This window comes from Musca vetustissima, unplaced genomic scaffold, assembly GCF_032173495.1.
Source record: "Musca vetustissima isolate MV318-11 ecotype Yass unplaced genomic scaffold, APGP_CSIRO_Mvet_v1 utg78681, whole genome shotgun sequence".
NCBI classification, from domain to species: Eukaryota; Metazoa; Arthropoda; class Insecta; order Diptera; family Muscidae; genus Musca; species Musca vetustissima.
In genome coordinates this window covers 45,439-59,048 of record NW_026885941.1, presented here as the reverse complement: position 1 = coordinate 59,048, position 13,610 = coordinate 45,439, and the positions used below count along the sequence as shown (strand labels likewise).

At 33.3% G+C, this 13,610-nt stretch overlaps 1 protein-coding gene across 1 annotated transcript in view; it reads left to right on the top strand.

Annotated features, from left to right (window-relative positions):
• The first annotated feature begins 241 nt into the window (after positions 1-241).
• Positions 242-13,610, top strand: part of LOC133333308 (putative nuclease HARBI1) — a 54,044-nt gene continuing 40,675 nt past the window's right edge. The window contains exon 1 of the mRNA XM_061541623.1: positions 242-349. Coding sequence (XP_061397607.1) covers positions 344-349 — 6 coding nt within the window. The 5' untranslated portion in view covers positions 242-343. The remainder of the gene's footprint in view (positions 350-13,610) is intronic.

Sequence of the window (13,610 nt, the reverse complement as noted above, 5' to 3'; positions counted from 1 at the left end):
AGGGTTCCATTTCCGAAAGCCTGCAGTTAGCAGCTACCTTAAGATTTCTGGCTGTTGGTGGGTTTCAGAGGGTAGTGACAAATGAAATATAAGTGTCGATCGCACAACAATGTGTAAAATATTGTGGAGAGTAATGAATATCCTGGAAGACAAAGTGTGTGCAGCGTGGATAAACATTAATTTGAGTGAAGATGAAATGAGGTTATCCAAATTGCATTTTTATGAAAATTTTGGCTTTCCTGGAGTTATAGGCTGTGTAGATGGAACACACATCCGAATAGTTCAACCACATGAAGACTCATCTTTATACTACAATAGAAAAGGATACTTCAGTATAAATGCAATGATTGTAAGGACAACAATGTAGATAATCGTAAAACTAATTTTTCTGTTTCTGTTTGGTGTGTGACTATAAAATGAGAATTCGAGTTGTGGACAGCTGCAGACCAGGATCCAGCCATGATGCTTTTATTTGGCAGATGAGTGCCGCTAGGCAGCATTACATTAACAAAAGAGCAAATGGTATGCACAATAGTTGGCTTCTAGGAGACAGTGGTTACGCTTTAGAACCATTTTTGATGACGCCCTATAAACAAGTGGAGCATGGATCTTGTCAACATCAATATAATAAAGTGCACACATCTGCCAGAAACATTATTGAAAGGACTATTGGAAATCTTAGAAGTAGATTTCGATGTTTACAAAGCAATGCCTTACATTACAGTCCCGAAAAGGTTGTGCAAATCGTTAACGTTTGCTGTGCGCTGCATAACATCCCCTTTGAAGAAGGATTTGTCCCTGAACCAGAAGTGGAGGAAAATTATCATAATCTGGAGGAAATGGATAGCAGAAATGAGAGTAGAGCCATAAGGAATAATATTGCGAGTTCAATAAGAAACACCAGCAGATTATAATTTTAAGTTAATTACATAAATTATTTTATTAAAAACACAAAAAAAAATCAGTCTTCAAATTCACTGAAGGTAATAAACGTAAAAAAAAACTTAAATGTAATCAGTGTTGCCAAAACTCTGTTGAGAAAAAATGCTAGATTTTGTTGAAAAAAATGCTAGAAAGTGCTAGAAAATTTAAAAAAGTGCCAGAAAAAGGTGCTAAAAATTAAATGAATAAAATTGTTAATATGTAATAATGAAATATTCATCAGAGACCCCATTTTTCTTAAAGGCTATTCTTTGTCGATTTAGCCATGTCCATTCGATTGAGGTCGCAATATTGAAAACAGAGCTTTGGAATTTTGCCCATATATTGCACTACTCCTAGGACATTTGGTATTGGAAATTAAATATATTGGTCTTTTTTGTGTATACCATACCCAATATTTGATTTTTTAAGGTTTTGGGCACATTTTCAACCTAATATGCGGTTTTGTATTTCGGATTCTCCCTGTGTAGAAAGTCTTCTTACTAAAAATTATCAACATTGGTCCACTTTTAAACGTAGCCCTCATAAACACGTTTTAAAATCGAATTGGCTTTAATTTGATATTTCAAATTGAGTAAAAAATCTCCTTATCAGAAATTATTAATATATGTACATATTTAGGGGTTGCTGGTTAACGGCAGCACCCCATTATCCCAAAGTAACTGTAATTTCGTATTTCGGGATTTTGGAGGTTAGCAAATCGAAGGATATAAAGGGACTTTGGTGCACTATTTACCTAAAATCGGCTATATCTAAATCTGAACCGATATTCATGAAATTTAACATAGATCTTTCTGAAATTTTGCAGTACCATATGCAAAATTTCAAGCCAATCGTAGGATATATAGGGACTTTGGTGCACCATTTACATAAAATCGCACGACAATTTATATGGGAGCTACATATATCGAAATCTGGACCGATTTTCTCGAAACTCACCACCCATCATTGCAAACTTAATTCAATACTCTATGCCAAATTTCGTGCAAATCGAAAGATATATAGGGACTTTGGTGCACCATTTACATTAAATCGGACGGAAATATATATGGGAGCTATATCTAAATCTTAACCGATTTTCACGAAATTTAACACACGTCTTTCTAGGCTTAATCACTATGCACAAATTTCGTGCAAATCGAAAGATATATAGGGCCTTACCTTAAATCGGACGAAAATATATATGAAATCTATATCTACATCTGAACCTATTTCCACAAATAAATGAGCTGTGCCAAATTTAATCCAATTCGAATCAAAAATGCGAGTTGTACTTTGTTTACAATTTAACATGGACAGACGGACGGACATGCATAAATCGGCTTAAAAAGTGATTCAATGCATATTCTCAAAATGAACCGTGTGTCTATCTCGTTTCCTTTTGCCTGTTACAAACATATGCACAAATAAATAAAATAGTGTGGTGAAGGGTATAAAAATATATGTTTGCCGACATTTTTCTATTTTGGTCCTGTTCGGTACTCTTAAGTGGTTTTAACTTGGCATTCAGGATGGCCGGTGCATTAAAAAACTTATTTTCAGAAAATTTCAATGGACCGCTTTATTTGGTTTTTTCAAATAAACAATCTACTAGCAGACAATGTCATAGTCACCATATGAACTACCTGCTTACAAATCTACTGTCACTTTTTTAACATTGGAAAATCAAATTCAACGCGTGAAACATAGGGAAATTTCAATGCGTCAATATGAAATCGAAAAACGGGAAAATTTGTTGGGATGAAACAAAAATTATAAAAAATTACTGAAAAATAAAAAAATGCTAAAAAAAGTGCTAGGTGCTAGATAACTTTTTTTGGTGCTAAACGAGTTTAAAAAGTGCTAAATCTAGCACTAAAAGTGCTAAATTGGCAACACTGAATGTAATTCATGTGTATATAAAATGTTACATACTTTTAAAAAAGTACACAGAGATCATTTGAAACATTGGATAGCTGCACAGATGTTAAAAATGGTCTGAGCTTGTTGTCATATCAAGTTTAAGCTGCTCCAGCTCCAGAAATTTGAGCTTTATTTCATTTTTGGTTGCTAAACTTCGCTCAATTTGTATGTTATGCCTCTTCAATTCTTGAATTTCTTCTTTTTTAATGCAACGAATATCCGATAGAATAGTGTCAGTGCTTTTAAAATGCTTCTGATCTTCTTCCTTGCATTTGACGATTTCAGCAAGCTTATTTCCAATATTTTTTAACAGCTTATTCTCTTCTTCTACGACTGCAGTTAAATCAGAGGCATTTTGTGGACGCTTGGAGTTTGAAGGTCGCGAGGGCGAAGACTGAACAATCTCTTCGAATATTTCGCTTACATCAGCCTCATTCCTAGCTCGTTTGGAGGTCGATGGCCGTGGAGACATTAAGGACGAGGAAGATTGTGGAGATGCTGGTTCTGTAGAGAAATTGACATTTTCTTTATCCACGTCACAGGTTATTTTTGTAGTCCCGAAACTTTTGGTGTTTTTAATCCCATCTGGTCCTGGTTGTTTCGCATAAAATTTAGAAAAATGTTATCCTGTGTACTGTTCTTGTGTTTCCCCCTATAGGTAAAATTAATATATATGTAAAGTTATTGAGAAATTTAACTAAAACAAACCGGAATGGAGCACACCAAATTTGGGAAAATGTTTCACATTCGAGCAAACTCGAAATGCAGCACATGGGTGTATATTAGTTTCTTTAGATACTACAGCTACTGCAAGGGACCGGTAATGTTAACGCCAAGTTTAACTGTGCTGGACATATTCCCCAATATTCGGTATTTTGTGTCAGTACCAATCGATTGGCATATTTTCAATAATTTTAACAAAATATATTTTTTTACGCTGAACATTGCTCTCAAGATTTAACCATGGTTGTTACTACATATATTTACAATTTTTAGAAGCAGCGAACTTCAAAATATTTATAACTATAAATGATTTAGCCATTTTGGCCACTGAACACATGATATGTGTACATTTCGAAGGAAGATATTTTCATTTAAATTTTGAAAGGTAAATTTCTGAAAAAATTGGAAACATATGACTGCATGATACTACATTTTATAATTACTGAAATTTTGAACTTCGTTATAAAAGAAATTTAGCTCGACTGTATATCCAAAATTCTCAAATATTTTCTTAAATAATTATTATTTTGAATTTTACTGCTACCTATTACATCATACAAAACACTTGCACTTCAATGTTATACCTATTTCCACTACCTAATTCACTGGTGTATGGCGCCAGGATTTATTAGAATTGGACAATCTAGTTCACGGAGCGGATCGATATTTCTCGTTCTTTTATAGGAAGGAACTAGTTCCTTAATAAAGTTCCTTTGCTCCATTTAGTTCCGACTCCGAGACAGTTCATTAGAATATCTCTTTATTCGTTGATGAATGCAAATATGCAAATATATATGAATAGTCAAAACTAAAAGAAAAATGTAAATAAATTTAATTATTGACGTTTAATAAAAATTGGTAAATAACAACATTTTAATTGAAATTTGTGAAATGTAGAATAAAAATCCAAAATGTCCAGGTGTCAGTATCAATATTAAAAAAAAAAAAAATCAGTAACATTAACTTAACACATTTTTCAGATCGGTTCACAGAAATACACGAAATACCAAATTTTTCAATTATACCAGAACCGCTTTTTAAGAAACTCTATATGTGTTTTAGTCTTTTAGGCATCGGCCAATGTTTGGTTTTATTAGGATTGCATTCTTCGTCGTTATGGTGAAAATAATATTGTTCAGTTACTATTTTTCAAGCTTTGCCAGTGGCTGAAAAGATCAGTTCGCATGGAACGGACGATGCTGGAATATACAGTCGTCGCAGAGCTAGTACATAAACGCGGGGGTTTATATTCTTCCTTTCTTTCCACCAGTGTAATGGGTTCATTTTTCGACAGATGTACTCTTCATTGAGATATATGTTAAATTATCTAATAGCCGCTGCAGTATTGTTCTCGGGCATTGCTGTTTTGTTTAAATCATCATTGAAAAATTTCCAATAATCCGGCGTTACAATCAATTTCAGTATTATTTTCTTGCACTGCTGGGCTAATATTTTCAGTGTTCGATAATTTCACGCTACATATTTGTCCCTCGGGTTTTTAACAGCGACTTCATACGATGAATTAGTCTTAAAGGCCTTTCTTTTAAATCGAGGGTCCAAAATTACACTTTCAGTATAGAGTTTTTTTTCATAGTCTCCAAACCTCGATTTCATTGGACGACATACTGGCAATTGAATGTTCAATTATATTTGAAAGGACTAAAACTTTTGAGAGTGTTACAGACTATTCTGCCTATATCTCTATAGTCATTTGGTAAGATGGCTTCAATATCGGGATAAATTCCTTAATTATGTCCCAATCTTCAAATGGTATGGATAAATCAGGCCGAGTTAAAGATAATGTTGGTATGACGGCATTTTTAACATTTTGAATCCGTTCCAACATGTCATAAGTTGAATTTCGCCTTATTTCGATGTTTTGTTTCAACTTTAGTATAGGAAATCCATTGCCTTTTGCGTATCGGACAATTTATTCAATGCATTTGGCCTTTGTGGAAATATGTTACAACGTTGCGCTCTCTTATCAATATATCTAGTATATTTGATAATGCATTATTTACAACTAAATTTAAGGAGTGTGCAAACATCCGACCCAACGCCAATTCAAAATTCGTACAGCAGCAGACACATTCGTTGCAAAACGGCTGATATTTTATTATATATTCCAATTTCAATTATCACCTCCTTTATATCAGTTGAAATATTTTCAGCGGCGTGTCTTTCGGAAAATTCTACGCACGATAGCAAATTTTATTTCAGTTCGCCTTTATCAATATAATGCGCAGAAATTGCTAAATAAATAAGAACAATTCGTTCTAGAGGTCAGCCGTCTGTGGTTAGGCATACTGCTTGTTTCGGAGTTACACTTTTAACCTTTTTTTCAATTTATAAGATTTTTGTTTTGTTTAGTTTTAAAATTCATTTTAGTGTTTTATTTATTTTTTTACCTTTTTTGGCTAGGTTTCATATGTATATATATGTATATATACAGTATTTTCCGGTTAAATGACCCTACGGTTAATTGGTTTCCACGCTTAATTGAACCACATGATGGGGCAAAAAATATTTCATAGGAAAATACATGTAAATTTTCTCGGATAATTAAACCCTGTTAATTGATTTTCCCGCTTAATTGGTTCAAAATTCATGTCATCAAAAATAAATTTCCTTATACTTTTCACCGGTTAATTGCATAATAATAATTGAAAAATAATCTGTCATTTTTACATACATATTTGACATAATTTGTGAAAAAGACTAGGTGGCATCTCTACAAATTCAAAACATATGTTGATTGCTAAGGAAAAACTGAGAGAAAGGGTAATTTGTATTTGACATTGATTTTTTTTAAATCATTTGTAGTTCCAATTATACGTGATTACTGTAATTGAACAAACTATTCAATTAAGCGGGTTCGGATAATTGGTTCCTCGGTTAATTGAACAAAAATTTGTGCAAATTTTGATGTGCAATTAACCGAAAAATACTGTATATATGTTTCAGGTTTAGGTTTAGTACATTGGTTATATATCTCTATCTATATACATATATAAAAATGAATTGCTGTTCGTTAGTCTCGCTAAAACTCGAGAACGGCTGAACGGATTTTTCTTATCTTAGCCTTGAAATGTTCGTGGAGCTTCAGGGAAGGTTTAAAAGGTGAGAAAAGATCGAATAAATGCCGGGAAATCTCTAAAAAACTGACTTTTATATTTCCCATACAAATGTTTTCTAAATAAAATGTAGATTCATACATTTAATTTGCTTTTTTGTCAGAATTTTTTTTTTAATTTTGATAAATTTTAAATTTTGTCACAAATTAAGTTTCTGAAAGGATTAAGATTCGATTACCGATAGGTGCGCGAGAACTTTCTTTACTTTTGTGATCCTTTGTGATAGTGACTCTGTGATAGTTACACTATTGTTCAGTAAATGCGTAATTTTTTAACGTTAAGCTGTACTGCAAAATTCCTGGAATGATGTTTTTTATTCACAGGAATTCGTTATGCCTAATTATAGCCAACTCTATTAGGAAATTCGGTCAATGTCTTTTTAATACTTTATAATGAATGAACTATTTTAACTACAACAATGGGAATGGAGACATATTAATTTTTGGTAGTAAGATTTTACACAACATGAGAAATTATGGGGGATACCATTATATGGGTGCAACCCGCAAACTTGCACCAATATTGATAATTTTTTGTAAGGAGATTTTGGACTCACCAAATAAAAGAATTAATTACCCAAAGCATTCTATAATGTTTAGTTCCATTATATGGAGACTTTTCGGAAGCTTCGGTAAATTTTGTTAGGAACATTTTCTACACAATGATCATCCAAAATGTAAAATTACAGCCAAATACCGAATATTAAGGGGTTACCCAGATTCTTGGGCCAATATTGATAATTTTATGTAGTGAGATTTTCTGCTCAAACTAAAAACAATTCTGTTTAAAACCGTGTCCAAGATCTTCAAAATACCGAATGTTTATGGCTACCATTATATGGGCTGCAAACCGAAACATGGGCCAATATTGATAATATTTGGTACGGACACTTTCTGCGCAATTTCAATGTATGTGAAAATTTCAGAGCACTATTTTAAAGATAACTTAATATTGGGATATCGTTATGTGAATAATACATCATCAATATTGCTATGCAAGACAACGTTTGCCGGGCCGGCTAGTATATATATATATATATATATATCAATTTTTTCTTTGTTTTAGTTCAATATAGATTTTAGGTATTGTAAGTTTTAGTCTTAATATAAGTTTTAATTTAGTTTTAACTTCAGTATTAGTATAAGTTGAATTTCATTAGTTGTAAGTTTTAGAAATAGGGTTTAGATGATTTAAGGTACAACAGCTTTTATGTTGTAGTTTTATTTTTAATTGCTCGCTGTAATTCACTGTACTGACGTTCACTGTTTTCTCTGTGATTTGTCTAGAACCCACTTTGCTTGTGAATCTGCTAGTTGAATTCTCAAGAATCGAGTCGGAGTATATGCGTCGTTGCAGGTCATCGATGATGAGGGCATTCAGTATCAGCGTCAAATGCTGCTTTGTCGGCGGGGTGAAATGGTAAAGGAAGTAAATCTTTCCCCATGGTAGTGTCTCGATGGCAAACCAATCCTACGGAAGGCTGCGTAGGTGAAAACGTCGATCCCTTCCGCTGTTATGCGCACCATGGCCGTAGGTACAAATGCCACGCGAACGCTGGAGCGGTTATAGACTTAATGTTTAATGGCATTTTTTCCAGTTGCGAGGCCCCATGCAAAAGGGTATGATGACCGTCATTGCATCGCCGGCAGCCAACCAAGAATGCGCAGTCGGGGGCCAAATGGCTTCTCGCCAAACAATTGCGACAGTACCCCCGACGCTCGACCGTTTCGAATCGCTGAAACGGTGTTTGGTTCTGGAATCAGGAGCTCAGCGCATGGTCCTCCTAACATAAACCACATGATAATTTCAAAAGCTAGGTCTGTATGGGCAGGCCTTGGGTCGGTCATTGGACTGGCTTCGTCGTCTGCTATTGGTGGAACTGGGCCGATTAGCACGGGTCGGGCTGCGGCCTTCTCTTTTGGAATTGCGCGCTGCTCTGCTGGGACTGGAGCTGCGTTCGGCTAGTCTCCAGTCTTGATTGGGCAAATAGGTGGCCATGTCTGAAAAGAGCAAGGGAATGCGGGTACAAAATTCTTCTTTTATGTGATGACCGAGTAGTCAGTCGGAGAACAATTTGACTATTTTTGTGATTGGTCTGCTTATTTCGCCACCAACCTTCCGAATGTCTACAACCCTTGTATTTCGGTCAGTCCCTAGGTATGTTTTTTGAATCCAAACTAACTTCCATTGATGGAGCTACCTGTCGTCTTTTACCACCACTAAGTCCCCTTCTTTAACATTACCCTTTTCGTATTTTCATTTAGTGCCTCTGTGAAGCACATTTGAATACTCTAGTTTCCATCGATTACAAAAATAATGAGAAATCGCCTTGACTCGCTTCCAACGATTAACTAAACTAATGTCCGTATCAGGTTGGGGTGGAGTAAGGATTGAAACTTTCATATATATATTGATATAAATATATATATATATATATATATATATATGTAGTTCATATGTATGAACTAGGTATTGAATATATATATATATATATATATAAATATAAATCTGTCTGATCACCGTATACTCCTTTTGTGTCGAGAAAGAATAAATTTCCAACAAAGTACTCACTTTGTGTTTTTGGGTCTGGGTTGTTGTTGCTGTTGTATCTGTTGAGTTGTGGTTCGGTATCCGTTCGCTTCGTGTTTTCCGGACTGATTTTCCTCCTGGGATTTTGTTCGTTGTGTTTGGTAATTTTAATTAATTCCTTCCCTGTATACAACGGAAAACCAGGGTAGTTTCTGAATTCCACGAGTCGCTCTGATGGACCCATGTTGTCTAGGGCCACAAAAATTTGCAGAGGGGTTGAGGAACACCTAAATATGATCGCAATAAAACAATAAATAAAAACGCTTAACCCATTCGAAAGCTATAACGAATTTTCTATGATTGTTTTATATGGATTATCATTTAACCATGGATTAAAATATATAATATTTTAATATATATATATATATATATATATAATTTTGAGTTCCTACATCTAGATCAGATCCGTATAGACTAATTTAAAACAAAAAACCTCAAGATAGTCCATTTTGTTAATGAGTTACAGAGCTATATTTGGATGGGTACAAATGTATAACGGTTATTGATCTACGTAGGTAATAACATTAAAAAATTGTAAAAATTATATATATGGAACATTTTTATAATTTTTTTCTTCGATTATGGAAATGCCTCAAGAATGATTCCTCAAAATTTGATCCAAATATCTCCATTATTAAAAGTTTTACAGCATTTTTATTCGAAAAAAGGTACAGATGTACCCGGTTATTGACCGTAGGGTTAACCTTACTTATAGTACGTTTACATTTAACCGGATTTCGTTAACCCAGTGGGTTTCAATGGTCAATTCCTTTGCATATATATGTCAAATAAATCTTCATAAAGTAGGTTAACCTGGTAAAATGTTCTACTGTATATGCCGTTTTATATTCGGCTCGCTACGGACCAAATGTTTTTTAGTTATGCTTTCTTCCTTTTTGAGAATGAGAAGATTTTTGTTTGTTTGTTTTAAAAAATCATTTTAGGTTTTTATTCGATTTTTTTTCTTTTTAGGCTATATATATATATATGTTTCAGGTTTAGGTTTTGTACATAGGTTTTAGTGTTATACTAGCTGGACCCGTGGCACTTCGCTGCCCCTGACAATGTTATTTACGTTAAATTTGAATAGCAGCTGTAATTTAAACTAATTTTAAGATTAGGCAAACCTTGGATTTCTGTATGCTTATTACTACAAAAATGTTTGAAATATCCATGTATTCTCCTGCCTTCCTGATTGAAAACTGACAATATTTGTATAGAAGTTATTGAATTATTAGCGGTTTTCTGTAATGGTGGTAAATTTTGTTTTCTTGAAACTTAAAAGCAGTGTTTTCAAAATACATACATATGAATTTTATGTATTTCAATACATATCCCTATCGTCCCAAAATATATCCTCACCGGATGATCCGTATTTTCATCCAGTTTTAAAATACGCACATAGAAAATGTACATACATATATATTCTTTCAGATGTATAAATACTTTTGATGGTATTACTCCGCATCCAAGCGGACATTTAAAAGTTTGTCTAACCTATGTTACTTCCATGGGATCGCATGACGCAGGAACATTTAAGTAAAATCTGTTCAGTGTTTTTTGGGTACAAACAAAAAATATATATATATATATATATACATATAGATTCAAATGCAATGAGGAGTAGATTCTACCTTCATCGTCCCTGCAAATCTTTTGATTTGCACGAATGTTGGTATATAAGTTAAAATAATGTGTGCAAAGTTTCGTGTAAATCAGTTCAGATTAAATCTAGCTTCCATATATATTTTCGTCCCATTTTGTGTAAATGATGCACCAAAGCCCCTTATATCTTTCGATTTTAGTATAGCGTACTGAATTACGTCTAGAATGATGTGTGCAAAGTTTCGTGAAAATCGGATCAGATTTACAACCACCTCCTATATATATTTTCGTCCGATTTTAAGTAAATGATGCACTAAAGACCCCTAGCTATGCCGATTGACACAACGTACTGAAGTTAATATAAATTAATATCTGGCAAGATTCCTTCAAATCTGTTCAGATATAGATATATCATAGCTTCCATATATAATTTCGACTTATTCATGTTTATTGTACACCAAATAATCAATGTGTGTTTGATTGAGATTAAATTTTAAACGGTGCAACATACCGAATAGCGCGTGTCGTGTTTGCTTTAACCCTACGGTCAATAACCGGGTACATTTGTACCTTTTTTTGAATAAAAATGCTGTAAAATTTTTAATAATGGAGATATTTGGATCAAATTTTGAGGAATCATTCTTGAGGTATTTTCACACATAACCGAAGAAAAAATTATAAATATTTTCCATATATATAATTTTTACAATTTTTTAAAGTTATTACCTACGTAGATCAATAACCATGGTACATTTGTACCCATCCAAAGATAGCTCTGTAACACATTAAAAAATTGGACTATCGTGAGGTTTTTTGTTTGAAATTAGTTTTTACGGATCTGATCTAGATGTAGGAACTCAAAATTATATATACATTAAAATAATATATATTTAAATCCATGCTTAAATGATAATCTATCTAAAACAATCATAGTAAATTCCTTATAGCTTTCGAATGAGTTAAGCTTTTTTAGTTATTTTTTTATTGGGATCTTACTTAGGTGTTCCTCGACCCCTCTGCAAATTTTTGTGGCCCTAGACAACATGGGGCCATCAGGGCGACTCGTGGAAATCAGAAACTACCCTGGTTTTCCCTTGGTATACAGGGACAAAAACAATGATTATTGTCCGTAATTTTCCCATTATTCTTCATATTGGGCCTTAAACTGTTTCTATAATCGAATTAGTCTGATTTATTTCAATCCTAAATTGGCGTACAAATATAAACTATCATTAAATAACGTTTTAAAGTATTAAATAATGTTAAAAGTGCGCTAATCACAATCTCTAAACTCATAAAATGTGAATAATTGGCAATAATAATTGTTTTAATCCATGTATACCAAAGGAAAACCAAGGTAGTTTCTGATTTCCACGAGTCGCCCTGATGGCCCCATGTTGTCTAGGGCCACAAAAATCAGAGGGGTTGAGGAACACCTAAATAAGATCCCAATAAAAAAATAACTAAAAAAGCTTAACCCATTCGAAAGCTACAAGGAATTTACTACGATTGTTTTAGATAGATTATCATTTAAGCATGGATTTAAGTATATATTATTTTAATGTATATATAATTTTGAGTTCTTACATCTAGATCAGATCCGTAAAGACTAATTTCAAACAAAAAACCTCACGGTAGTCCAATTTTTTAATAAGTTACAGAGCTATCTTTGGATGGGTACAAATGTACCACGGTTATTGATCTACGTATACTTTTTTGGTTATTGACCGTAGGGTTAAATCGATTTAAAAAATTAGCATAGGTTGCAGATTGACATGTGTAGGGGTTGATGTTAGTCGGTTTATATATAGATAAAAATCACATTTTTAAGTTCGTTCAATTTCATGTCAATGTTCCTTCGAAAAGGCGACGTCTTTTAGGATACATATTTGGAATATACCCAAAGTGGTAAAGGGTTTCATATAGTCGGCCCAGTCCGACTTTACTACATTCATTACTGTTTTTTTTTCAATATGCTGATTTTGAAAATGCAGTAGAAAGTGGAGTTTCCGTTTATCGTCAAATGTTCATTTTTGCATAGATGACGTGTTTTTACACCCACGGTTATCTGACAAATTTTTAAGTCGTTATCTATTTACAGTTTTTAAAATATACCCATATTCAGGCTCATAATTTTTGTAAAAATAAAACACAGCATTTTGGTAACGTTGTGAGTTTCACAATGTAAAGTAGTAGTAAAGTCAGACTGGGCCTACTATGTGATATATAGGTCATCAATTTGGGTATATGCTACATATGTATCCTAACAGACGTTCGAAGGAACTTTAACGTGAAATTGAACGAACTTACAGTCATAGGCATAATTATTTTTAAAAAAAAAAATTTATTTTAGAGAATACAAATGAGACACGTTGTTTTTTAGTAATGTTTAGTTAAAATACATATTTAAAAAATATAACCAAAAAGTAATTCATTTAAAAAACTAACGTTTTTACATATAACCATTTTAATGGCTTGGCAAAAGTATTTTGACAAAGGAGAAAGGATTAATAAATATTGCTTAAAGCTCTATAAAAACAAAATACATGTTTAATGTAGAGATTTGGATCCGCCTGGGTACGGAATCCACCAGCGTTTTCAGCAAGTCCGCAGGAACCTCGTTCCATAGAACGGTAACCTTTGAAATAGTCTCATCTCGAGTTTTATTCAGTGAAATATTTCTCTTTCTTTTTATATACGCCCACACATTCTCAA